The 24507-nt window shown below is 37.7% G+C and overlaps 2 protein-coding genes across 2 annotated transcripts; one reads left to right on the top strand and one right to left on the bottom strand.

The window, feature by feature from the left end:
- Window positions 1-40: 40 nt before the first annotated feature.
- Window positions 41-10544, bottom strand: LOC121909444 (cell adhesion molecule 4-like). The gene is made up of 7 exons (XM_042430009.1): window positions 10324-10544; window positions 6897-6997; window positions 6078-6153; window positions 4807-4945; window positions 4389-4718; window positions 1333-1563; window positions 41-1118 (listed from the first exon to the last, which is right to left on the bottom strand). Exons 4-7 carry the CDS (start codon window positions 4925-4927, stop codon window positions 1042-1044), a joined length of 759 nt encoding a protein of 252 aa, XP_042285943.1. The 5' UTR covers window positions 4928-4945; window positions 6078-6153; window positions 6897-6997; window positions 10324-10544; the 3' UTR covers window positions 41-1041.
- Window positions 9469-21611, top strand: LOC121909454 (caspase b-like). The gene is made up of 4 exons (XM_042430019.1): window positions 9469-9497; window positions 14895-15559; window positions 19322-19634; window positions 19743-21611. Exons 3-4 carry the CDS (start codon window positions 19331-19333, stop codon window positions 19994-19996), a joined length of 558 nt encoding a protein of 185 aa, XP_042285953.1. The 5' UTR covers window positions 9469-9497; window positions 14895-15559; window positions 19322-19330; the 3' UTR covers window positions 19997-21611.
- Window positions 21612-24507: the final 2896 nt, after the last annotated feature.

Raw genomic sequence — 24507 nt, 5'->3', positions numbered from 1 at the left:
CTTACTGTAACGGACAACACTAGCAAATTTGAACATTAAGTTTTAGTATTGATGTATTATACATTTATTGAAAGTGATGTGCAGTCAAAGTCAAACAAAAGTTTAAGGAGTTGGTTACACACACATCAATTAGTATTGAAAACCTTTTAGTCTGTTAGTAAAGTGCTACATGCTAATGCAAGGATGTGTCCTCTGGCCAGCATATTTGGGGGTTTCAGTCACATCCTTTGTTACCAGTTACTGGTTTCAAATCAAATCAAATCAAATTATTTGCCACTTTGACATGATTGAGGTTTATATTGAACATATCTGTAAATGTACAAAACATTTCAAGGCAGTTTAAAGTCTTAAGCAAGAAAGTATTTCTTTTGGACACATGATAGTTTGACATTTTATGTACAGGAGACAGCACGTAACCTAAGTGGAACAAGACTTGTAGTGCTTTGCATTGTTAAAAGTGTAGACGGCACACTCTGTAGACATTACAGAAAGTTGAACACATTCACAAAGAAAAGAAAACTAACCTCGATTGTTGGGCAAAAGGTTCAAACAGTTCATAGATATTCTTAAAAAAAAAAAAAAAGGATGAGGAATGCGGATTACTGGATTGTACACGACCAGCAGGTAAAATTCTTTCTAGAGCAGCTTTCAGTCTGGTGATTTTTTACCTTTTGAGCAGATTATATGGAGACACAATTTTAACAGTATAGTGTATATAAGAAAATGTACCTGGGCAAAAGCTCTCGAAAATGGAACTTTATGTACTTGTACTTTATCTGCCTTTTCATCTTTCCTCAAAAAAAGAGATATTGTAATCTCAATGGGAGTCATCTGGTTAAATAAAGGCTTAATAATAATAATTCTGTGGAGATTGCATTGTTTTGTTGAGTGAGGATGTACAAAATGACAATAATGCATAAATGATCCATTTAGACACAAGAAGAGAGACACAAAGCAAAAAGTCTTCCCTGACAAACATTCCTCACAGGAGGTGGAACAGTTCATCCAAACAGCAACGAGAGAAGAATCTCAAATCATTTTTCAGGTTTTACAGCAAGTTAATATCTGAATAAGCAGGGCAGCCAACAGGAAATGCCTATTAAAGCAGTTTGCAGTTCCTAGAAAAAGAGGAGACAAATGAATTTCATCAATACTGGATCTTGAAACATCAGATAAAAAAAACAGCAACATTTCTCTCAAGCTTGGAAAGGAAGATTCACTAAAAGATGACAAGTTTAGACATTTGTAATCAAAAATTATCAATATGAAAAATGAAATTCATTGTGGAAATCCAACAACATTCATTTTATAATAATACAGATATAAACCTACCACTGCCAGTGAGGACCTCCACCTCCAATGTAAAGTTTTTCTGTCCAATAAGTCCTTCTGTCATGACGGTGTAATTCCCAGCATGCTGTCTGCTTGAGTGAGTGGGCAGGGACACTACCTGCCCATCTTTGAACCAAGTGACTGATGGTTTAGGGTTTCCTCTCACCTCACAGCTGAGGCTCTCCCCCTCTTGCACCTGCAATTTTGGAAGACAAAGGAGCTGTGGAACAACTGAGAGAGAGGAAAAAGAGACAGTTAATGAAGAAGAAAGGTTGGTATGTTTTAATACGTCCAGGAGAGAGAGAGACTGAAAATAATAATTCTTAAGTAAAAATGTTAGCCTTTAAAGGGGACATATTATGCTTTTTGTGATTTTCTGTTATTTATATACTGTTATGATGTTGGTTATCTATGCTTAATGGTCAAAATTCCGAAACTTGAGGTTAACGTATGTGGAAATGCTCCCTGAAAGTCAAAAGCCAGGGCTTCAACCTGCTCTGAACACCTTCTTGGCAACATTTTTTCCTACCTTGCCAATGATGCCCATAAACAACTGTTTGTACCATAGCCGTTGTTGCTAAGGTTGTTGCTAAGGTTTCTCCATGTGTTGTTTGCATTGTCCACTCACATATTTCGGACCGGATTCTGGCTGGAACGTGTACAGATGTGTTTAAGAAGTTGACATTTTGAGTAAAGAAGAAGAAAAAGTGCTTAAATCCTACTACTATAGTTTGCTGCAGAACCACTGGAAGTCTGTTGAGGGGCAGCTTCCAAGAGCTGGCCAATCAGAACATAGTGGGCTCCTCAGGAGTGGGGGCGTTAAACAGACAGGAGCTAAACCAGCCTCCTTCAGACAGAGGCTGAGCTGAGGGGCTGCATAAAGGCTCAGTATGGCTTAAATAAGGAGTTTTTAACTGTAGGGGAGAACTGGGTAAATAGAGCCACCCCCTTTATCTTGGTAACCATAAACAAAAGTAATGATGTGATCACAAATTAAGAAAGTATAATTCACGTTACTCAATCCATCTTGGACTCAAGCACATGGAGAGAGAGGTCAGCAAAACAGAGCAAAAAAAAAGATTTTTGTCATGCCAAGTGAATTCATCATGTTACTAAAATCATCAGTCTTGTATCTTAATTAAAAAAAGATAAGTTTTGGACATTATTACATGTTAATTTAAGTCAGTGTAAGCTACAAAACAAGGTCCTAAACTGAGCATAACTGTGGATCTGAACCACTGTGTGAAACAGTTTTGTCAAAATGGAGGTTGTGGGGTAAAACGTGCCAGTGACATTGGGGCAAGTTGAGTCAAAGGCTCAATTTACCCCCAAAAATATTTTCTGATATTCTAGAGACTAGAGACCCTGTTCATGTTAATGTTTGATCACTTTTACAAGTGCTACAATGTTGATGAATAAATACCTAATTGTTGATTGATGTTAAGTTTAAGCCACACACAAACATGCTGTACATACAGACGGGCAAATTAAAGGAAAAGATATAAGACATAAAGTGTCTTAGTAAGGTGTTGGGCCACCAGAACAACATCAATACACCTTGGCATTGATTCTACAAGTCTCTGAACTCTACTGGAGGGAAGAACACCATTAATCCAAAAGATATTCCCTCATTTGGTGTTTTGATGGTGGCGGTGGAGAACGCTGTCCAACACATTGGTTCAAAATCTCCCATAGGTGTTCAAATAGGTTGAGATCTGGTGACTGTGAAGGCCATAGAATATGATTCACATCATTTTCATACTCATCAAACCATTCAGTGACCCCTCGTGCCCTGTGAATACAGGCATTGTCATTGAAATGGAAACATATACACAGACTTTATGATCTGCTTCCCGTATAAAAATGTTCCTAACAGGTACTATCAAAGATGAGGTATGGGACTCGGTCACTGTAACTTTAGGGGGAATGTCCAGGGAGGAAAGGCAGATAAGGATTTGGCCTTGAACTCTTAATTCTAAGCAGAGCCCGAAAGAATCTCCCTTGAGATACGGTGAATTAATTAAAAATAACTGTTAGGGTGATGAATATGGGATGATTGTGATGCATGTGGCTGTATATGCAAGTACTAACCCTGAGCTTCATTCAATATCTCTTCAACCTAGCAAACTGGGAGATCTGGACTTGCAAATACGTATTCTGGATATTGCAATAAAACTCTGAGAGACAACTTGCTCTCTGTGAATTCATCTTAAATTTCCACTACAGTCATCCTGGAAGAAACAACTCCCATCAAGGTAGAAATGTTTGATCATAGGATAAAGGTGATCACTCAGGACAACTTTGCATTGATTAGCAGTGATCCTTCCCTCTGGGGGTACAAGTGGACCCAAACCATGCCAGCAAAATGCCCACTACAGCATAACAGAGCCACCAGATCCCCTCACTGTAGGGGTCAAGCATTCAGACCTGGACCAGTTTTTTCCTTTAATTTGTCACCTGTCTGTATACACAAAAGCACATTTACACACATATTATTTCTGTGGCTAACACACAAATCTCACAGTTTAATCTTTACTGAAAGTGTTTAGGTGACATGTTGAACAACAAGACACAAACATATGAGTAAGTATGAGTTTTTGCCTTTGTTCAATTGATGGCATTAATAAAGTTAAAAATTTGTTTGATTTTGTGTAATTTTTATATCAGTATTTAATGGTAACACTACTTACTCATTGAGCGCTCAATTTACCCCATCCCCATGCTCATTTTACCCCTACCTTGGGGTAAGTTGTGCCATTGGACTAACTTTTTTGATGGGTCATTGTTCTAAAACCATAATAATTAGATAACTTGTTTTAATTTCCATGAGTACACAACAACCTGAGGTATATATATTAACCATTATTTGAAACAAATACACTTTCATTTTGCAGTAAAATCATCAAATGTAAAAAGTGGCTCATGTCACCCCGTTCTCCCCTATATCATACAAATATATTCCAGTGGAGCCCCAGATTAAAAATAGACCTGTAAATGTGCATAATATGTCCCATTTAAACATAATAAATGTAAGAGCATGTTATTGTTTCACTCACAGTGGACCTCTGCAGTGATGTTTTGTGACGTCACCACTGGAGGAGGCTGTGGTCCTTCAGCTCCCAGGTCTAGCTTAGCTTCACACCAATACTGGACTCCATCATCGTCTTTACTGGGGTTAATGTTCAGACTGAAGATCTCAGTCACTGGTTTTTTCTCTGGGTTGTTGGACTGTAGTCTGCGCAGTTCTGTCTGTCCTCTGTAGAAGGTCACAGTGGCGTTTCCAACAGGAGCAACATCCAGAACTATACACTCCAGAGTGTACTGATGACCCTCAATCAATGGCCCAGTATGATTTGCAATACTGATGGACACATTGTCCGGAGGCTCTGTGGACAGGACAACAAATAAACCATAAAGAAATAGATTGATGCATTTTCTAACATGTCAGCAAAACAAAAAAAGTTTTCAACTCACTGTAGACTATCACAGAGAGATTAACGTGGCACCCCGGTCCCATTTCAGACATTGCACAGCACATAGGCTCGATGTTCCAGTCAGTAGTGCTGTTCACACTCCAAACCAGAAATGTTTTCATAGTGGCCAAAGGTTGTTCCTGGAGTTGCAAAAGGTCACAATTTCAAAATGCTATTTAACTGGTGACTGCAATAAATTGATAGTATATGGGTGGTACTAGTTTATGTATACCTATACAATATAATGCAATCCAATACAAAACAGTCCTGCAACAAATCTATGTCTAAGTTTACAATGTCAAGTTTTTGTTGACACTTTTAAAGAGATGTTGCTTAATCTTGGTAATTTCTGAAGCTATAGTGTCGCAGCCACGATGTCTCCCAGTCAGTAATTACAACTTGGAGGTTGACGTGAATGCTATTTCAGCCCGTTCTCACTCCCAACTCTTCACATATTGAAGCTTGGTGCAAACCATGATCTTTCCCTAACCGAGTGGTTTTTGTGCCTAAACCTAACCAGACCTTAACCAACGCGTTGTCACACACTAAAGGGGTACCCCATGTGTTAAAAAGTGATGTCAGGGGAATAACTGCAGCATAATGCCTCATACCTGGGCTGATTGGTCCCAGGCTACTTTAAGCTGATTTCTTATTCTCTCCTTCTCTCACCATTATCACCACCAACTACCCTTTTGGTTTGCTTTCTCTTTTTGTTTCTGGCTTCACAACATCACACACCCAAACAACACTGCAAACGCCACTACAGCTATTTTTTAAATCTCCCTCATATATGTAAATATGGGAGAACATTATAAACTCCTCAATATAATGTAGTACAGTACCTGACCACAGATAACTTTGGCTTGAAAAGTTAAAGTGGGATTGAATTAGTACGTTCCTGAAACACACTAGCCATGCTAGCGGCTCTGTGAGGCTGTCCTCAGGCACAGGGGTGCTAATGTCAACATGCTAATGCTCACAATGACAAATTGATGTTTATCATGTTTTCCATCTTAGTTTAGTGTGTTAGCATGCTAACATTTGCTAGTAGCACTAAACACAAAGTGCAGCTGAGGCTTATGGGAATGTCATTAGTTTTGCAGGTATTAGGTCCTAATGCAAAGTATTATGTTATGTAGGTAAGTAAAATACAAGTTAAAAGTTTGACCTGATGATGGCAGCGGATCACCAAAGTTAGCAATTCACCTAAAAGTGACATTTCATTCAAAACCACCAGTGTGAAGTCTTATATCGAAGAGCACTAATACCTACCAGTGGTAGTTGCCATGACAGAAAACTAATAGCATTTCCTGATACAGAGCAGTTAGCTGTGACCGGATCTCCAAACCTATGAAAGGAGAGTTTACACACCGTTAGTTGTCATTTACACAGACACAGCAGAAAAACAAGCTTCCCAAATGGGTTGGTGGTAACACAAAGAAAAAAGGATGGAAGTCATTCAATGCAGACAAGTGAGAAAAGCACCGAAGGATGAGTATCAGATGGGTTTCAACCAGAGTAGCCTTTTTTTTGTTTGTTTGTTTGTCTTGCCTTTTAGTGTATTTGTGCACAAATTGCACAAATACAATTTTTCTACATCTAATGGCTCCCCTTCTTTTTTGTCACTAGTTTAAGCTGGTATATGCTGCTAAACAGGCACAGATAGCTCTCAGAGTAGAAGAGAGGTGGTAAAATGGGGCTGGAAAACGGTCAACCTGAAGTATATTCTAGTAGCTTCTCAACATGGGCCAATGAGGCCAGTGTTCTCAAAGTAACATGTCTGAGCAACTTCAGATATCCTTTCCCCACTGCTCAACATTGGAGCGGTGATTCCCAACCTGAGGTCAAGACCCTCATAGTGGATCACAATACAAATCTAAGGCGTCATGAGGTGACTGACAGAACAAGAAAGCACAAAAAATATATTCCAGTTTCACCAAATTCTGTTTATTTTCTGAGACATTCCTTTAATCTTTTGTCTTTTGAATTACTGGATAATTTAACATCACTCTTCGGTTGAAGTGATCACATTTTTTTGGAGGGAATAATAAGAATAAGCACGTCCTTCCAACTACAGTATTCCTGCCATACCTGACCACCAGGGTGGAGGGTGATATCGTCAGAGAGCAGCTGCTGTATTCTGTTGTCTCTGGAGAGTTGCTGCTGGAGGGAGGGAAGGCGGGTGGTGTACTCTGAGAAGGAGACTTTAGAGATGATATAATTGCTGGAAAGGGAGAGGGAGGTAAAATTTGCGATGGAAGAGGTGGAGCGGGTGTGTACATGGAAACAGAGGATGAGGTAGCTGAGGTCATAGGTGTGGTCAAGGAGCAGGAGAGGAAAAAAGACACAATGAGTCACGTATGCTATATACGTAAACATATAAACAAATATATCTGAATAGGTCTTAAGGGTCCCTGGAAATCATTGTGCATTAGATGAGTTTCACTACAGTAATGATCAGAACGGACACTAAACGTTATTTTTCTCAAAGAATACACATTTTCTAACAAAACATTTTCTTCTATTTCATTCTTTAAATATAAACACTGAAACCCTTTGACCAAAAACATTCTTCAGAAATTGATTTGATTATGTACATTTTAAATAATTACATACACACATTGTAAATTGTGAAGCTGTTTTTTTTTTGTCTGTGCCTTCCAGGATTGCAAGCAATGCTAATATTAAAAAAGCTGACAAACTAATTTAGATTAAAAGTTCACATATGATGATAAAATAAAAAAGCCATACATTTTGTTTTTTAAACTGAAACTCTTTTATATTCCCTATTGGAAATCAAAAGAGCTGAACTAAATCCACAAAGGTAAACGTATGCTAGTACATATTAAAGTATTTGTAATCTTAAATTGTTTCGATTCAATTCTATTATATTAATTAATATGCTATGTATGGGTCTGATGTCAGTGATTTTACAGGAGTCCAAATGCAGCATAATTTTAAAACTGGTTAGATTTATTCATTAAAGCTGCAGTGCAGGACTTTTGTCTCCCCCTTCTGGCAGTGAGAGTAATTACAAAAACACAGTCAACACATGCTTACGTCATAGGCTCCACTGTAGCTTACTCCGTCGCTATTGTTTTGGCTGTAAATCGGTGGATCAATTGTTTTGAGCATCACACAACCCCCACGAAATGATTCATTTCATTATCGGCGTTTGATCAGGTTGGTCCAATAACATCTGGAAAGTCTAGAAGAGCCGCACAATTAAATTATGTTATGCTCCTTCAAGTTAGAAGAGGGCTAACTGGAAGTTAGCTGCCCAACTGGTGGAAGTCTCTAGTGCACATACTCTGCCCATAAAGCATGTGTAGTATGAATTCAACTGGCCAGCGCGGGAATGTCAAACCCAACACCAGATTAAAAACTCTTTATACTGTGATATATAGAGAGATTTACGTGGCTGTGATTGTGTGAACTCGTTTGGCAAGGGCTTGAATGTAACGGACGTTTATTTTTATGTAAAAGACCTGCACTTCAGGTTTAAACCAGCGTCATATGAGACAATGCTATTAAAAAGAAGCACAAAAAAGAGAATTATAAAATAATAATTTAATCTGTACATTTATGTTTTAATTTAGTTAAAAATGAACAAAACAAGGTATTTGCTTTATTCTCAAGGTACTTAGTTTCTAGCTTTACTAGTTATATGTGGGTATAATTTTGTTATTGTGCTTTTGGTTTTGTATTTGGAAAGAAAAAAACATTCAGTAACTCAAATACAATGATTTATCTCTTTATTTGTTTATCTTGGTGCTGTATGAACTAATGAGTCATTTTCTCTGTCCTTACATAATACAGGCAGGGGTCAATTGGATTTTGCTATCTTGTGAAATAATACTGTTTTTAGCTGATCTATTGTGAACCATTGTTTCATAGCGCACTGAATACACCCAGTGTGTTCCTCTGAGGAAGGAAGGACACCCTGCCCAAGTCAAAAGAACTCGCTCCTCTTTTCTATGACTATTGTTCCACTGAATCCTGAGGTTGTTCTCCTGCCTATCAGATGATCTCACTCTCAGTAGCTCGTTAGTGTGTGTGTGTCCACATGTGTCTGTGTGTGTTGTCTCGGCATATCAGCTGAATGGCAGAATGTATCATTATGTTTCCCACATTCTTCTCTGCAAAATCACAGTTCATTAAAGGAAAAGGCTGGCGATTTTTTACATTTTTCTAATTGTCTACAATTCCTGACAATGAATTGATAAGTATTATGTGTGTGTCCAAATTATTCCTTCGCCACAGAGATTACGGTCACGTTAATTTGGCTCCGAAGACTAATAACAGCAATCATGTTTTCAGACTCCGGAGAGTAGGTCCATGTAAGGCAGACGCCCCTGCACATGTGCGAGAAAGCGGTTCCGTTTACAGAGCTTCACTAGCTTGTTGTGCTACATATCACAACTTCTTGACTTTGTACTGAAGTTCTCTGAGAAATTTACAATGTAGCACAAAGAACTACTCTCCAGAAACTGAAAGCGTGATCACTGTTATTAGTCTTTGGAGCCGTTTCTAAACAAACTAACGTGACCATAATCTTCGTGGTGAAGGAACGTGTCACTCAGTGCAGCATTGTGGCTCACTAACCTGTTTTAAATAGTTTTTGGACAACAACGGAGGTCTACAGCACAGAGGAATAAGATATATCAGACTTTGGATACACATACAATACTTGTAAGTAGAATCAATTCATTGTTGGTTCGGCTCTGCACATGAGATTTGTTGACAAGAGGAAAAACATAGAAAATCACCAGCCATATCCTTTAAGACCTAATACACTCTTTCTCTATCTATCAATCCTTCTCTAGCTCTTTCTCTCTAAAATAAATTAAATTTAAAAAATATTTCAAATAAGTAATCTTCTAGTCACTTATATGTTAATTAAAGCCTCATTGCTTTGGATAATTGAATAAATGTACATATGATGTAGACAAACTGCCAGGTTATGTCTGTACAGCTTAATACAGCAGGTGACACAAACCACAACGAATCTGTTAAAAATCAAAGTTAAATGTCATGATGATGTCACACAAATCTAAATCGAACTTTCATGAGCCCCATTTTTTTTCTGATTCAGCCATTTTATTATTTATCAGTTACGACACACACATATTAATTAAATGTCTTTATGTGCTGTATTTACTTTTGAGAACATTCATGGTTCCTAAAGTGAGTTAGTTTTATTTCTTAATTGAAACATGCAAGAAGTAAAAATCAGTCTTTGGATGACCTGCTCACAACTTATTGACACACATAACCTGTGACAAAGGACTATAAAATAAAAAAAAAAATCATTTTACTGTGATGGATAAAAGTGTGACCACAAACTTATACCATTTTACTACTTTAGATAACCAGTCTACATGATCCAAGCCTGCCTCTTAAGTAGTATATGAATGTTATTTCTAGGAGACTGTTTCCACATCAAGCAGATTTGTTTGTTAGTGTTGAGTCTCAGCGTATCTGCCCAGAGCACTCATCTAGCTGTCATGTCACTCACCTGAGTCAAACAGGCAAAACAGCAGAAGCGTGATTGGCCATCCAGAAGTACACATCCTTCATCAGTTTCCCTGGCTCCAAATACTGGCTGCTGATATATGACGTCTCTCTCAAACACCAGTCGCTGGCTGTCTGATGCTGGCAGTGACACGGTCTGAGACTTCTGAGAAAACACTGGATACTTCAGGTTTTTATGGGTGTGTGAGTTCTGCTTATATGTGTCTGAAGCTGATGATCAGGCGATTCCTTTGCTTTGGCCTCTGAAACCCACCATGGGCGTTCTCTGTTTGCATATCAAAAGAGGAAGGAAGGGAGGGTCAAGAATAATGCAGGGTAGTGCGGCAGCACAGAGGGCAAGAACGAGTACAACTGAGGGTGTGTATGTGTGCCACACACACACACCCACACACACATACATATCAGGTCATGGTAACTTTTGGGGACATTACATAGACTTACATTAATTTCCTGGAGACTTGCCCTCATCCTAACCATAACCACTACTTGCCCAACCCTAATCCTTACCCTTACCTTACCCTTACACTAACCTTAACCACTGAATAAGCTTTTTCCTTGTTGGGGACATGGCTTTTGTTGGCCCAATTGGACAAGCTGTCCCTAATTAACTGGTCCTAAGTCTGAAATTTGTCCCCAAATGTAGCCTTTAACAGACTCACTCACACACACACACGCACATTTCATTTTAGAACTAAAACTATCTGTTAGCCTATTTCACACAAAAACAAAACAGCAGGGATTGATACACCTAGTTTTGGGGAATGGGTAGGAAATTGTGATGGGAGGAGTCACACACATGATGTATATAATGACAGCATTTGTGGAAATGTCTATGTTTCTCAGTGTTACTCACTTCTACTATACTGCTACAAAACATTCATGTGTCATTGGTGTCCAGTTAAAGCCATGTACTATAGCTCCATATGTCGTGATTTAGTGAGTTTTAAGATAAACTGAAGGATTAGATGCTCTTTCATGTGTTGAGAAAATTCCTCTACATTTCAGGGCAAAACAACATCTAACAAAACCAAGAGTCTACAGCCATTTCAAATTTGCAATGAATGGCAAATGCTTTGTTGCCAGTTGAAACTGTTCAGGTCGAGCGTTTATATTCTTGTATTCCTCTTATGCCCCTTTTGATCCCAAAATAGAGTTCTTGGTTTTCAAAGGGAATTATTAAAGCTGCTATAATCAATATTCTCTCTCATAGTGACAAACCCACTGAACTATCACCTAAGTCTGCGGTTCCTCTCTGCTCTACAGAGCACTTCAGTGTCTCTCATCTCTCAATAGTGTCATTTTCAGATGCATCAAACAGCTGTGGTCAGTGAAAAAAATTGAATAAACCTCCTGTAAACTACCTGCCAAGCAAACACAAAGTTAGTGACTTGCTGGTGAATATAGTGATATTTAGCTCTGTATACCAAAAACAGAGCTAAGAGGAGAGTGAACATTGGACAGGTGGACACAAACATAACTTCAAATTCATGTTAATTTTGCTCCCTACCTGCTGGATGTGTAGGCAACTGTTAGTTGACATGTTTGCCCATGGACTGCCTATGTGCTTGCTGTACCATCTTTGTAGGGTGATGTCAGTGTTTATAGCATGTTGCACTGCCCCCTAGTGGTCAAAAATGATTACACTCAATGTTTCAGTTTGCATGGTTATGTTTGTTAACATTATAACCCTTATTTAATCAGGTAGTCTCACTGAGAACAAGATCTCTTTTGGAAGAGAGACCTGAGTACATCAGAGGAAATAATAAGAGAGATATGACACACAACAAAACACAGCCAGTCACATACAAATACATACAAACAGCATCAGAAATGATCACCAATATCTATTAAATGGTCCAATATTAAAAATTTAAAAGAAAAAAATGTTTAAATTCATCCAGTGGGGTGAGACTTTCAATTTTTAATGTCCTTTGTAATTCATTTATATTCCATTTATCAGCATCCAGCACAACTCTGCAGTTCTGTGATGATGTCTGAAGAATGTTTAAAGCAGACTGAAATCTAAATGTGGCTTGACTTGAAGAAGAGCCATGTGCATACAAGATTGCATCATCTGAATAAAAATTTATTTTAAAAGTATGTCTTGGAGTAAATATATATTTACACTGTAAATAATAATGGGCCAAGCACAGAATCTTGTGGTACACCCCATGGTTATTAAAAAAGAGGGTTTTTTTTAGATTATCAGTACAGATCATCTGGGTTCTGTCAGACAAATATGCATGAAACCACTTCTAAGCATAATCATCCAAACTAAGACAGCGTATCTTGTTTAGTAAAATGCAGTGGTTAACAGTATCAAAAGCCTTGAAGAAGTCAACAAATAGTGCAGCGCAGTGTGTAAGTATAGTGGCTGAGATTGTACCATGTCCTTGCCTAAATCCTGACTGCTGTAGCTGGAGGGTACAGTTTTAAGGCGTTAGATAAGTGCATAGCTCTAACCAGAGATTACATTGTGGGGTGAGATTAAATTGGACCATAATTGCTCATGTTGTCAGTGGAACATCCCTTATGAAGTGGAATAATCTAAGCAGAGGAATCTCACAAGTGATGATTGGTAGATTAAATATATGTGCAATGCAGGTGGCGATTATATGGCCACTAAGTTCTGAATGGAGCATGTCTATCAGAAACCTTGGAAAACATGTTAGAAACGTGAAGAGAAGCTAAATCAGGGTGTAATAAGGTTAATGAAGGTTCTATGTTTGGGTGAATTGTAAAGATCAGACAGGACCCTCTACAGAAAATGGCTTTTAGTGATACTCCTGCCTTTACGTTAATTCTGGCGTTACTAATAAAAACTACAGCACAATGATCATATTATGGGCTAGTACTCCAGCAGCTGTGTACTTGTAAACTCTATTTGTCAGTATAAGATACATATAAATAGAGAGATAACTCGTGTGTTTATATGAGTTTATAAAGTTTCCATATCACATATGGAAAATTTGTGGACTCTATGACTTATCAGAAAAATGAACACTTGGACAAACATCAGCGTGATAAGAACTACCTAAAATGACAGAAACTGTCTTTGGGAAAAATGTGTTTGATGTGCACTTTGATTTTTTTAGTTTGCCTGATTTCTCATCTGCTAACATGGAGGGAGCAGGATTTATGACCTATACTGCAGCCAGCCACCAGGGGGTGATCAAGATGTTTTGGCTTCACTTTTGTAGAGATGTCATGACGTCTGTTTGGTGATCTGTGATTGTGCTTTGTATGGCTGTGGTTTATTCTGCTGTGATTTTTACGGTGAATGTCGAGCAGATACAGTATACATCATTGTATTGTGTTCCTGTCTGATATTTTGAATAGTTGAATGATTTGGGAAAGCTGTGCTTCTATAGGCCTGTAGATAAACCTTTTTTAAATGTATATGTTTGAATGGTATACTTGTATTTTTAAAGAACTTATGGGGGAGTAATTCTACAAAATCTTTTGTGGATGTACAGTGAGTGAATTTTTTTTTTTTTTTTTTTTTTAGAAAAACTGGATTATGTCTTCCTGTATGGGTTGAGAAAGTTCTCCTATTTGTTAAGCTAAATAAATTTAAAGACCTATTGGATTATCTGAAAAATGCATTGCAACAAAGCGGCAAAACAGGGCTGTTTTTCTTAACTTGGACATTTTGGAGATACATGGTTTTCACAAGACAGCAACATTTAATATTTTCATTTCATTTTTCATTTTTTAGCAGGAAAAAACTATCCCTGTTGTGTTTTGTGAAATGTTGTGTTTTGCATCTCAGGGCCACCGTAAAAAATCAGTGGAGCAATGTAAAACATTACCAGCTATGGGTTTGACTCAGTCTCTGTTTTCAACAAGACAAAAGAACAATAAAATAGCGAAAAAACAAGACAAACAGGAGAAACAATAAGTGAGTCAGAAAATATTCTTTATACATATGGGCTGAACAACCAAACTATTTTTAAGAGTGAATATTCAATAAACGTACACAACAATTGGCAGAATATTGCAAGAAAAATTAAAACATTTTAATTAATACAGACAGGTTACTCAGAATACAAAGGGGGAATAAGAGACTGAGTATTGTATTGAAATACTTAAAAGGAGGGAGTATTTCTAATGTGATCTGGGATTTTATTCCAAATTTCTAGTGAATTTCAAGAAAAAGGATCTTAAGCCATGACTATTGTTAAATGCTGGTATGGGGTTCAGTTCATTTTGTGATGTCTTTGGTCTTATGGAGTTATATCTTGGCAAAATAGAAGATAATGGAAAAGTGAGAACATGACAATATACTAGTTAGTACAGATTAATACCCATAAATGCTGTATAAGTATGGAAATTTAATGATTTAGCTGTGAAAAGACTCCACAGTAATGTGTCCAGGGATAAAGTTTAATATGAATTGTATAAGCTCTAGCTATTGGTTCAAAAAGGTTTATGGTAGCAAGTGACGAAATAGATGTTATTAAGGCTCAATAAACCACCAGAACTTTATTAATCACAGTTGAGAAAATGTTCTGTTGATATACTAATCCTAACTTATTTCTCCTCTTCCTCCAGTTCAGTGATCAGAGATGTTGGTTCCACAACTGCTTTTGGGCTGTAAACTGGTGGCCAAGGGCTGTCTGAAGAGCTACTGATGATAACTGTGAGTAAGATGATAGAAAGCTACGGTGAATAAATGGCTGTGAATGTGACTGTTGAGATCCTGAGCAGGATGAACCAGAACATCGCTGCAGAGGAGTTACAGGTGCAGTAGATCAGTGAGTTTGTAGACGCAGTGTGCTAAACTGTGTCTCTTACTGATTTCTGTGTCTTTTATTTGGAAATTCAAGAAATACCAAGATACTGATTAAATGTGTTTTCATTTTCATCACAGTCTTACATTTCTGATATTGTTTTGTTAAGGAGTGAAATATAAGCCTAAAATAAATTCCACTATACCTGCAACATATCCAACAATTTTAATAACTGGCGTAAAAAAAACAACAACATATAGCCTCCACTACTTCTAAGAAGACAGTTAAAACATTTTATTTATTTATTTATTTGGGGGTGTTTTGCGGTCTTTTCATGGGTGGTCTCTCTCTCCACTTGAACGTCAACGCCCAGCCCCCGAACGTCTGCTCTTGCTGCTTCCTATAACTGCCTGATAACCGGCTGAAGCCGAGACTTCCGCTATTTTCTTCTCTACATAACTTGGGTCTGCTGCCGTCGGTGACACGGTAAATTCTATTCTTTGTGCCTTTGTTCAGTAAATCTACCGAGCGAATCCTATATGTATTTATGGTAACACTTTATAAAACAGCCCGCGTTTTACGGTGTAACTTCCCATCACTTACCATGTAATTTTCCGGAATTTACGGTGTAACTTCCTCGTATGAATCCGTACATATAAAATACTGTGATGTGAATTGGTGAAGATACCTTGATTAGACTGACAAGCGATGAACTAATGAGGGTCAGGTGTGACTGATTGCGCAGCTGTTGGACTCTGGAAAAGGGGAAGGGAAGAGCCGGGCATTCGTGTGTGTAGGTCTGGGTAGCGAGCTTCTCTGCGATGTGGCTGCGTTCATTCCGGGAGTGGGAGGGTGTCGTTCGCAGCTGTTTAGGACTGCCGGCGACGAAGCCAGGTACGATAGGCGGTTAGTGAGTTCCTGTGTTTGGAGGGGAGCTCTGCTGCCTCCTTTAGTTAGTTAGGGCTGGGGCTTTAGGAGCGCAAGCCGCCGCTGCTCCCCAACCCCGCTGCCGCTTCCGGCACGCTGCCGTTCCCTGCCTGTTCACCTGCTTTGCCATCCGACGGAGCCGTGGTTCCCCGGGGAGTTGGACGGTGCCACAAGCTCAGACCCCGGGGGGTCTCGTCGACCACGCAAGTTTAGTATATATTTTAACTTGTATGTATTGTGTGTTCTATTTGTATTTTATTATCGTGGGGACAGGAGAGAAGCTGGGTGGGGTTGAGGGGGTTGAGTGGAGTCACACCCCCTACTTTAAGAAAGAGGGTGGGGCCCACCCTCTTTCTTAAAGTAGGGGGTGTGACTCCACTGTGTGCAGTGTGGTGTGCTCTCAGGCATTTACTGAAGTTTGTTGTGATGTGCTCTTATCCCTGATGTGTGTTGCATGTCTGGATGGTGGTGTGTATTTTTATAGTGTGGCCAGCCCTGACTCCCCCTCAAGTGGCATAACTATCCTATCTAAACTCCAAAGACCCTTTTCTTATTGGTGTTAACGTAATAAAGATTGTCATTTTGCCTGATACTCTTGTGGTCTGTTGTCGGTTATTCTGAGGTCTCTGTCATTTATCCCACATAAATTCTGATCTCTGTTTGAACTCAGTTATTACAATACTTTCCGGTTCTTACTGGTACTTAAATGTAGGTACAGCGGAAGAAAACGAAACAAGGGAGTAACAATTTGGGTTTTAAAGTGTAACTTCCCAACATTTACCATGTAACTTCCTCGTATGAATCAGTACGTTATATGTGTACTAAAATCAAATGTTTTTGCTCGTAGCAGTTATGACAATCATTTTTATATGCATGTGTGTTTGACAGGCAAGCTTCACCCACACTCAAGAGATTTATTATGCTTATGTCTTCTACTTCACTGTATGAATTTCAATAGAACAAGTCGAGAAATGGGTCTATACTTTTGAAAATTGGCTCCTAGCAGCCATGTTGGTCCAGCACTGCAGCAGCTCATAACAGGCAATCTTACCTCTCTCCAGTGCACAGCTATGAAAGGCTTGTATTGTCATCCGAGGATGAAAAAATAACAATACAGTAATGTAATAATATACATAGTATATCTTTAATTACACAATAATAAGGTACGCAGGAAGCTATGAAAAATGATTTTATTCTTTAATTACACATAAACCACAACATATGTGCTGTTCTCCCAGTCTTACTCTGTAAATACAGACTAGTTACCCTATAAGTACATGGTAACAACAGGGAGCAGGCTGTATTATTAAGTTCACACTGTTCCCCAGTCCTTACTCTGTATGTACAGGCTAGCTACCCTATAAGTACATGGTAACAACAGGGAGCAGGCTGTATTATTAAGTTCACACTGTTCCCCAGTCCTTACTCTGTATGCACAGGCTAGCTACCCTATAAGTACATGGTAACAACAGGGAGCGGGCTGTATTATGTTCTCCCATCCTTATTTAGCTGTTTGGTTCTGTTACCTTTCATGTCACAATCTAACAACATGCAACGTGTCATTAACAACACACCAGACCAACATTTTGAACAGACAATGAGAAAACATTATTGAACATGATTAAACAGAATATGTTTCATTTATAACTTCTTAACTATATAAACTACTATTATACAATATAAATATTCTATACAAATTGTACTATATAAAACTTAACAAAAACTATATATAAAACTATATATAAAACTTAAACAACAAAATAACTCTTAACTAATCTATCAAAATGCAGTTATAAAATGATGTATGGCAAAAACATTTGATTTTAGTACACATATACACATATAACGTAATGATTCGTACGAGGAAGTTACATGGTAAATGTTGGGAAGTTACACTTTAAATCCCAAATTGTTACTCCCTTGTTTCTCGTTGTTTCGTTTTCTTCCGCTGTACCTACATTTAAGTACCAGTAAGAACTGGAAAGTATTTTATATGTACAGATTCATACAAGGAAGTTACACCGTAAGTTCCGGGAAATTACATGGTAAGTGATGGGTAGTTACACTGTAAAACGTGGGCTGTATTATAAAGTGTTATTGTATTTATTTGTTAATTGAACTGTTTACGGAGTGAAAAACTAAATTATTTTGGTCAGGTTTGTTAATTTGTCAGTCTGTTAGTTGACAGAATATTTCCAAATATGTAAACAGATGTTAATCAAATGTGGACGTTTAGACCATGGACCAAGCGTGCATCCAGATCCAGATGTGAATCCATTTGTGTTTCAAAGGATATCTGTAATAGCTTATAAACTGTAATCATTCACTTTATTGTTATTAATAAACAATTGACTAAAGCTTTAAAAATGAATCATGAGTAAACAAAAAGAAGGTCAATATGATTTGGGTTGCCAGGTTCATCATGAAGTCAGCTGTAATGAGCTGTTTGACCACATCTGGACCAGAATCCATTTTCATTTCATTTACAGTTTATTACAGACTTGATTAGGGCTGTAACTAATGTTGTTTTCATTATCAATTAATATGACCATTTGTTTGATCTATAAAATGTCAGAAAATAGCTGCAGTTTCCTACAGCCCAAGGTGATGCCATCAAATTGCTTGTTTTGACCGACTAACACTCCAAAATAAAAATATGTTTAATTTACTATCTCATAAGACCAAGAAAGCAGCAAATCCTCATAAATGACAAACTGGAACTGAACTCATTTTTTTGTCTGAAAAAAAATATCAGTTGCCAATTATTCTTCATCATCCAGTGAATCAATTGACTAATCGTTGATGGATCAAGAACCCTTTATTAATGACTTATTTACATCTATAACTGTAGATGACGTACTAATGTTTGCTTATTATAGCAGTGATAGAGAGAAATCTGGTACCCTTATTAATTACTGTACTAACACTTATAACTGCGGACTTTATGACTTATTTGAACGTAATAACCTCACGACCCTTTATAAATGATTTACTAACATTTAGAACTACAGACTTGATGCCTCATTAAAAAGTGTGAAACTTATTAATCATGCAGCCCTTTTTCAGAACTTAACCCCAAAGTTGTTCTTATTAAACTGATCTGTGAAACATTAGTAAATGATTCATTAAACATTAATAAAGCCGTTATTTACAACTTACAACCCCTTTACAAAAGGTGATTTATGAGAAAGTGTCACTGCATTTCTTAACGTTGTGAGACGGGACATTTTTCATAATTTATGTGATTTTTTTTTCATGATTTACAGAATAATAAATTTGGCACAAAATTGAAAAATAATTTTCCCTCTTTTACCTCTTCAGTGAGCAGAAATGCAGGCTCAACAGCTGTTCCTTGGGACCGCAGCAAGGTTAAATCCAGCAGAGCTGCTCTTAGAGGTTCTGGATGACCTGGGTTCATGTGAGTTTAAAAAGTTGAAGTGGCATCTTATGGTGAACGGCTTGGACAGCTTCAGACCAATTCCTAGGAGCCGTCTAGAGAACGCATACCGGATGGACATTGTGGATATAATGTTACGATACTACGGTGCAGAGATGGCTGTGAACATCACTATGAAGAACCTGAGGAAAATAAGCAGGAACGACATCGTAGAGAGGTTAAAGGAAGCATACACAGGTGCAGTAGATGGTGACTTTGTTAAATTCACTGATGAACCAAAGTTACATCTTTGTTTTCATATGTCTCACTGTTTAACTGTATCTGTTTTGTTTTTTTTAACTGTAGAGGAAAGAGCAGCTAAACCCTCCACCTCCTCTGCTTTGACACCTCCTGCTGCTCCTGCTGTAATGTCTGCTTATAATGGTAGTGTGATTTTTGCCCCAGCGGTGAACGGTGGCATCTCTGGACCATTGAATATAACCATCAACTGTGGCGTGATGACTACAACTAGGAGGAACGTCCTGCTGCACTTCCAGCTGTTCCTCCTGAAGCTCCTCCTGATGCTCCTGCTGGAATGTCTGTTCAGAATGGAAGTGTGATCATCGCCCCGATGGTCACCGGTGGCATCTTTGGATCATGGAATATAACCATCAGGGGCGTCAAGAGAGATTTATGGTTAGGGGGGCTGAGTTTTTAACAGGGGGATCTGGGGGGAGGAATCTTTTTTTTTTTAATGGCCCAAAAAATGTCTGTTTGTCATGAATTTTTAGAGTAGCAATAGGTATAAAATCAACACAATAGATCTGTTTCTTCATAGTTTGTATTAGGCGCGGACCTAATAAGGCCTATGACATAAAATTCAGAATTCATTTTAACTAAAAGCTTAAACAACTAACATTCACTTTCTTCTCGATCACTAACCTCCATCAGACCTGCTCCTTCAGCCCCGTCAGCCTCCTCCATCTTCCTCATCTCCCTCTCCTCGCCTGTTTTTAGTAACATGTTATTTTATCAGATTTACAAGAACTCAAGGCTTAATGAGTGATCAACCAGTTTAAATTTGTATTTGTCTGAACTGGCCAAATCTTCTCACCCGACCGGCCTTGGCGTCTCTTTTACAATGGTGGTCTAGGGGAAAAATCCTTTCAGGGCCGCAAGGGGATTTTTCACTGCAATACCACGAGTGGTCACTGGGAAAAATTGGCTGCAAGGCAGAACGGCAGCGCCCTATTCAGCTCTTGTAATACATCCATGTTACCGATACAGTACAGCCAATGGAAACGCTGGATTATAGGTCACAGCGCCCGGCACTTTAGGTACATTGTGAATTTGGAGATGCAAAGCAACTATTCGATCGATTTTAATGAAAAGTGAATGAGAAAAAACTGACACACTGTAGCCTGTACTGTACATTTACTGCCAGATTGACAATTTACTGCTAACCTTTTCCTCTGTTCCGCTTGCATTCGCCATCACTTTTCTGCCGCTCACTCTCTCACTTAACGTCTCACTCACTTACATACTGCCCTATTCCTTAAAAGGAGATATGCCACCAGGACTTTCCCAGGCAACGACACAGACATTAAATCATGTTTCAAAAAAGAGCTACGTTTTAATGGGAATTTTTGATATAATTTGATTGATTTGATATAATGAAAATCTTAAGCATTATAACTCTAAAGTAGTAAAAATGTTCTTTATGTGTGTTTTGAATGTATGATGTGTTTATCATTCCTTTGTCTGTCCTCAGTGTCTTTTGCATTTTGACTTGTCATAGTAGGAAAAGCACAGATGTTACTAATAACATTAACGATAGTTCAGGTCTGCCATCATTGATATTATTTACACCCATGATTTTCCTATTGTGACACATCAACGTGTCCTCTGTGAAAAGGGCCTGTTCATTATCTATAATTCACACCAGTTTGTCACTGCCCAGAAAACTGTTGATACTGGGATTTAAACAAACTTTTACTTTCAACATATCAGTATGGTGCTTTGTCATCTCTACCTCACATCAGCAGGTGAAGCTGGAGCCACATCTGAGCAGCAAAACCTCAGGGGCTGATCCAATGGATTGTCATGAAATTTCAAACAGATATTCAAAGTCCTCAGGGAAAACATTATGATGATTTGGTGATGCTCTGACTTTTCCTCTATCACCACCATGAGGTTGACTGTTTAGTTTTTTTATTAAATATTTTGATAACTATTGGATGGATTTCTGTGAAATTTGTTACACACATTCATGGTCCATAGAGGATGAATTACACTAACATTGATCTCCTGACTTCTCATCATCTGGTTAAAATGAAACTTTGTCTTTCTAATTAGCAAATGTTGGCATGCTATTTACAGTAAGATCATGTCCTCTCTCAGTACATTTGAATGGAAACCCTGTTTTAAAAGTCTTAAAGAATAAGTTTAATGATGACCATGACCATTATAATGATATGACATCAGGTATGGCAGAATATACATTTCCTTCTACAGCTGTCATTATAATATTTACAATAACATCATGTCCTCTCTTACTATATTTTAATGGGAATTTTACTACGAGTTTGCTACAACATATCAGCATTGTATCTACTATTTCAACAGTAGATAACTGGTTTCAAAATAAGGGTTTCATATAATGAAAATCTTGAGCATTATAACTCTAAAGTAAAAAAACTAAACTTTGTCTCACTAATTAGCAAATGTTGGCATGCTAACATGCTAAACCAACAAGGTGAACATGGTAAACATTCAACAAATCCTCCAAATTCAACAAGGCCAAGTTCAGGTATTTTATTGTCCTCATGGCATTTCATACATTTTACTTATGTTATATAGCCCATGTAATGATGACAATACATTTTTTTTAAATTATATACATTAATAATGTATGTGGGTGTGTCACCCAGTGATACATCATACAATAAATTATACAATAAAATAATAAATAAATAAATAATGACAATTCTACAGTACTGACTTTGATTATACAATGTTGTAGTAATTCTGAATTAATAGAAAAACGTCTTTGATCCCATTTCATATTTGAGAATCTACTTGAAGTATTCCATAAATCCATAGTTTATTCTTCTATCAGAATTTCCCGCCTTCCTCTTTAGAAGAGGAAGGTGAAGAAGGGGAGGAAAAAAATGGGGAAATCCAAGACGAAACAAACAGCACCAAAGAGCTGAGACAAAGGTTAAGACAAAAATAGAACAAAATGAGGAAGAAGGGGAGAAAAAGAAAAAGAAAAAAAATTACAAGTCCTCACTCAAAGTAAGGTACATGTAGTGCACCCCTAGGTGACCATCAGCCTTAAAATGTCTAAACCACAAACCAATAGCTTCAATTAATTGTTCATTTACCATATTATAATAACTTGACCACTTGGACCATCTTTTTTCAAATAGCTTCAAATTCCCCCTGATTTTATAAGTTAAGTATTACATCTGATATATTTGTTGAACTGTGTCTCTCCATTTATCTGTAAGAGGACAATGTTTTTTGAAGCCAGTTTCTTGTTATCTGTTTCAGTACTGTTATACGCAATATCCTTAACAAATATTAATCATTTTCATTTCAAGGCCATGTTCATTTCAATTGTCAATTTTAATGATTTGTAGCTTTAAAGGCCTTAAACAAAATGAAATAACTAATAGTTTTTCAATTTTGTCAACATTTCTATGATTTAAAGACAGGTCTATGAGTACATTATTGTAGGTTGTAGTTATATTCTTCACTAATCACTTAATACACAATAATTTATTATCTGAATGCTAATTGTGTCTTTTATGAAATTTTACACATCAAAAAAACTCAGACTGGACTGAAAAATATGGGGGAGGGAGACGAAGTCTCTGGACATTTTGCCCCAAACCATTAGGGGTCATGTGCACAGGAAGGGGGGTGTTGAAGGTGCTGTAGCACCCCGTGTTTTCAAAGGGTAGAACACAATGTGTAAATAGTTGGCTATTTTACCATAAATTATGGGCTACCTGCACATTTGTTTTAAATTTTGACCAGCATATGACAAGGTGCCTGTCAGAAAATATATGAAAAAAAGATGGTTAAAATGTGTGAATTTAATGAATTCCACATCAGGTCAAAGTGTAAGGGTCGGGGTCAGTTAACAGAGATTTCGCAGTAATACAGTAGCTAAACAATTGATTTTATTGGGGGACTGCAATCACAAACACGGGAACTTCTGAGAGAGATTGAAATATTTATGGAGCTTTTTCTGTGCCTGCCTGCGTCTGTCACCTCCTCCGAGAGGTCATTCTCCACATTTAACGTGGTTAAGGAGCACCATGACACAAAAAAGACTGACACCCTTATTATTTAATAGTTGCTGCATGTCCATCATGATATTATGAACAGGTTGGACTTCGAGTCTTTGATGAAAACCTTCGTAGAGAGCACAGAAAAACACAAGGTCACCTTTGGCACCTTCAATTAAGGGTAGTCCATAATTTTGGTATAGTTTATTATTGATGTATTATTATTATTGTGGACTATGAATGATCATTGTATTTAATTGTGGGTGATAGTAAACCGTAACAACCCTCAAATATCTATAAATAATAGGTGAATGGACCTTGTAGTTGTTTAGTGAGTGACTATTAGTAAAAATAATATGAAAAATGGAACTGAACTTGATTAACTGGGGAAGAAAATTGACAAGGAGCTTAACATAACAGGGATGTATGTACAGCGGATGTGCCTTTAAAGGACCAGATTGTACAATTTAGTGGCATCTAGTGGAACAGACTTGGGAGAAATGGAATATTATATTCATAAGTATGTTTTAATTAGTATATTATCACCTGAAAATAAGCATTGTTGTGTTTTCGTTACCTTAGAATGAGCCCTTTTTATCTACATAGGGAGCCAATCTTCTTCCACAGAGCCCGCCATGTTGCACCGCTGTGTTTCTACAGTAGCCCAGAACAGACAAACCAAACACTGGCTCTAGAGAGGGTCTTTCATGTTTTTCACTGCCACCGTAAGTTCTCCTACACACTTGGAAGGAGAGGGGCATTCAGTTGGTTGCAATCTGCATTTTCACCACTAGATGCCACTAAATCTTACACACTGGTCCTTTAATATTAAA

Source organism: Thunnus maccoyii, chromosome 2 (assembly GCF_910596095.1).
Source record: "Thunnus maccoyii chromosome 2, fThuMac1.1, whole genome shotgun sequence".
NCBI lineage: Eukaryota > Metazoa > Chordata > Actinopteri > Scombriformes > Scombridae > Thunnus > Thunnus maccoyii.
The sequence above is the reverse complement of the archived record's forward strand: the minus strand, read 5'-3'. Positions and strand labels throughout refer to the sequence as shown.

Coding starts and splice junctions, on each gene's coding strand:
- LOC121909444 (XM_042430009.1), bottom strand. CDS start 4,927: ATGAAAACATTTCTGGTTTGGAGTGTGAACAGCACTACTGACTGGAAC. Junction 1,564..4,388: donor CATCACTGCAGAGGTCCACT/GTGAGTGAAACA, acceptor CCTCTCTCTCAG/TTGTTCCACAGCTCCTTTGT. Junction 1,119..1,332: donor GGAGGTCCTCACTGGCAGTG/GTAGGTTTATAT, acceptor CTCTTTTTCTAG/GAACTGCAAACTGCTTTAAT.
- LOC121909454 (XM_042430019.1), top strand. CDS start 19,331: ATGCAGGCTCAACAGCTGTTCCTTGGGACCGCAGCAAGGTTAAATCCA. Junction 19,635..19,742: donor GTTAAAGGAAGCATACACAG/GTGCAGTAGATG, acceptor TTTTAACTGTAG/AGGAAAGAGCAGCTAAACCC.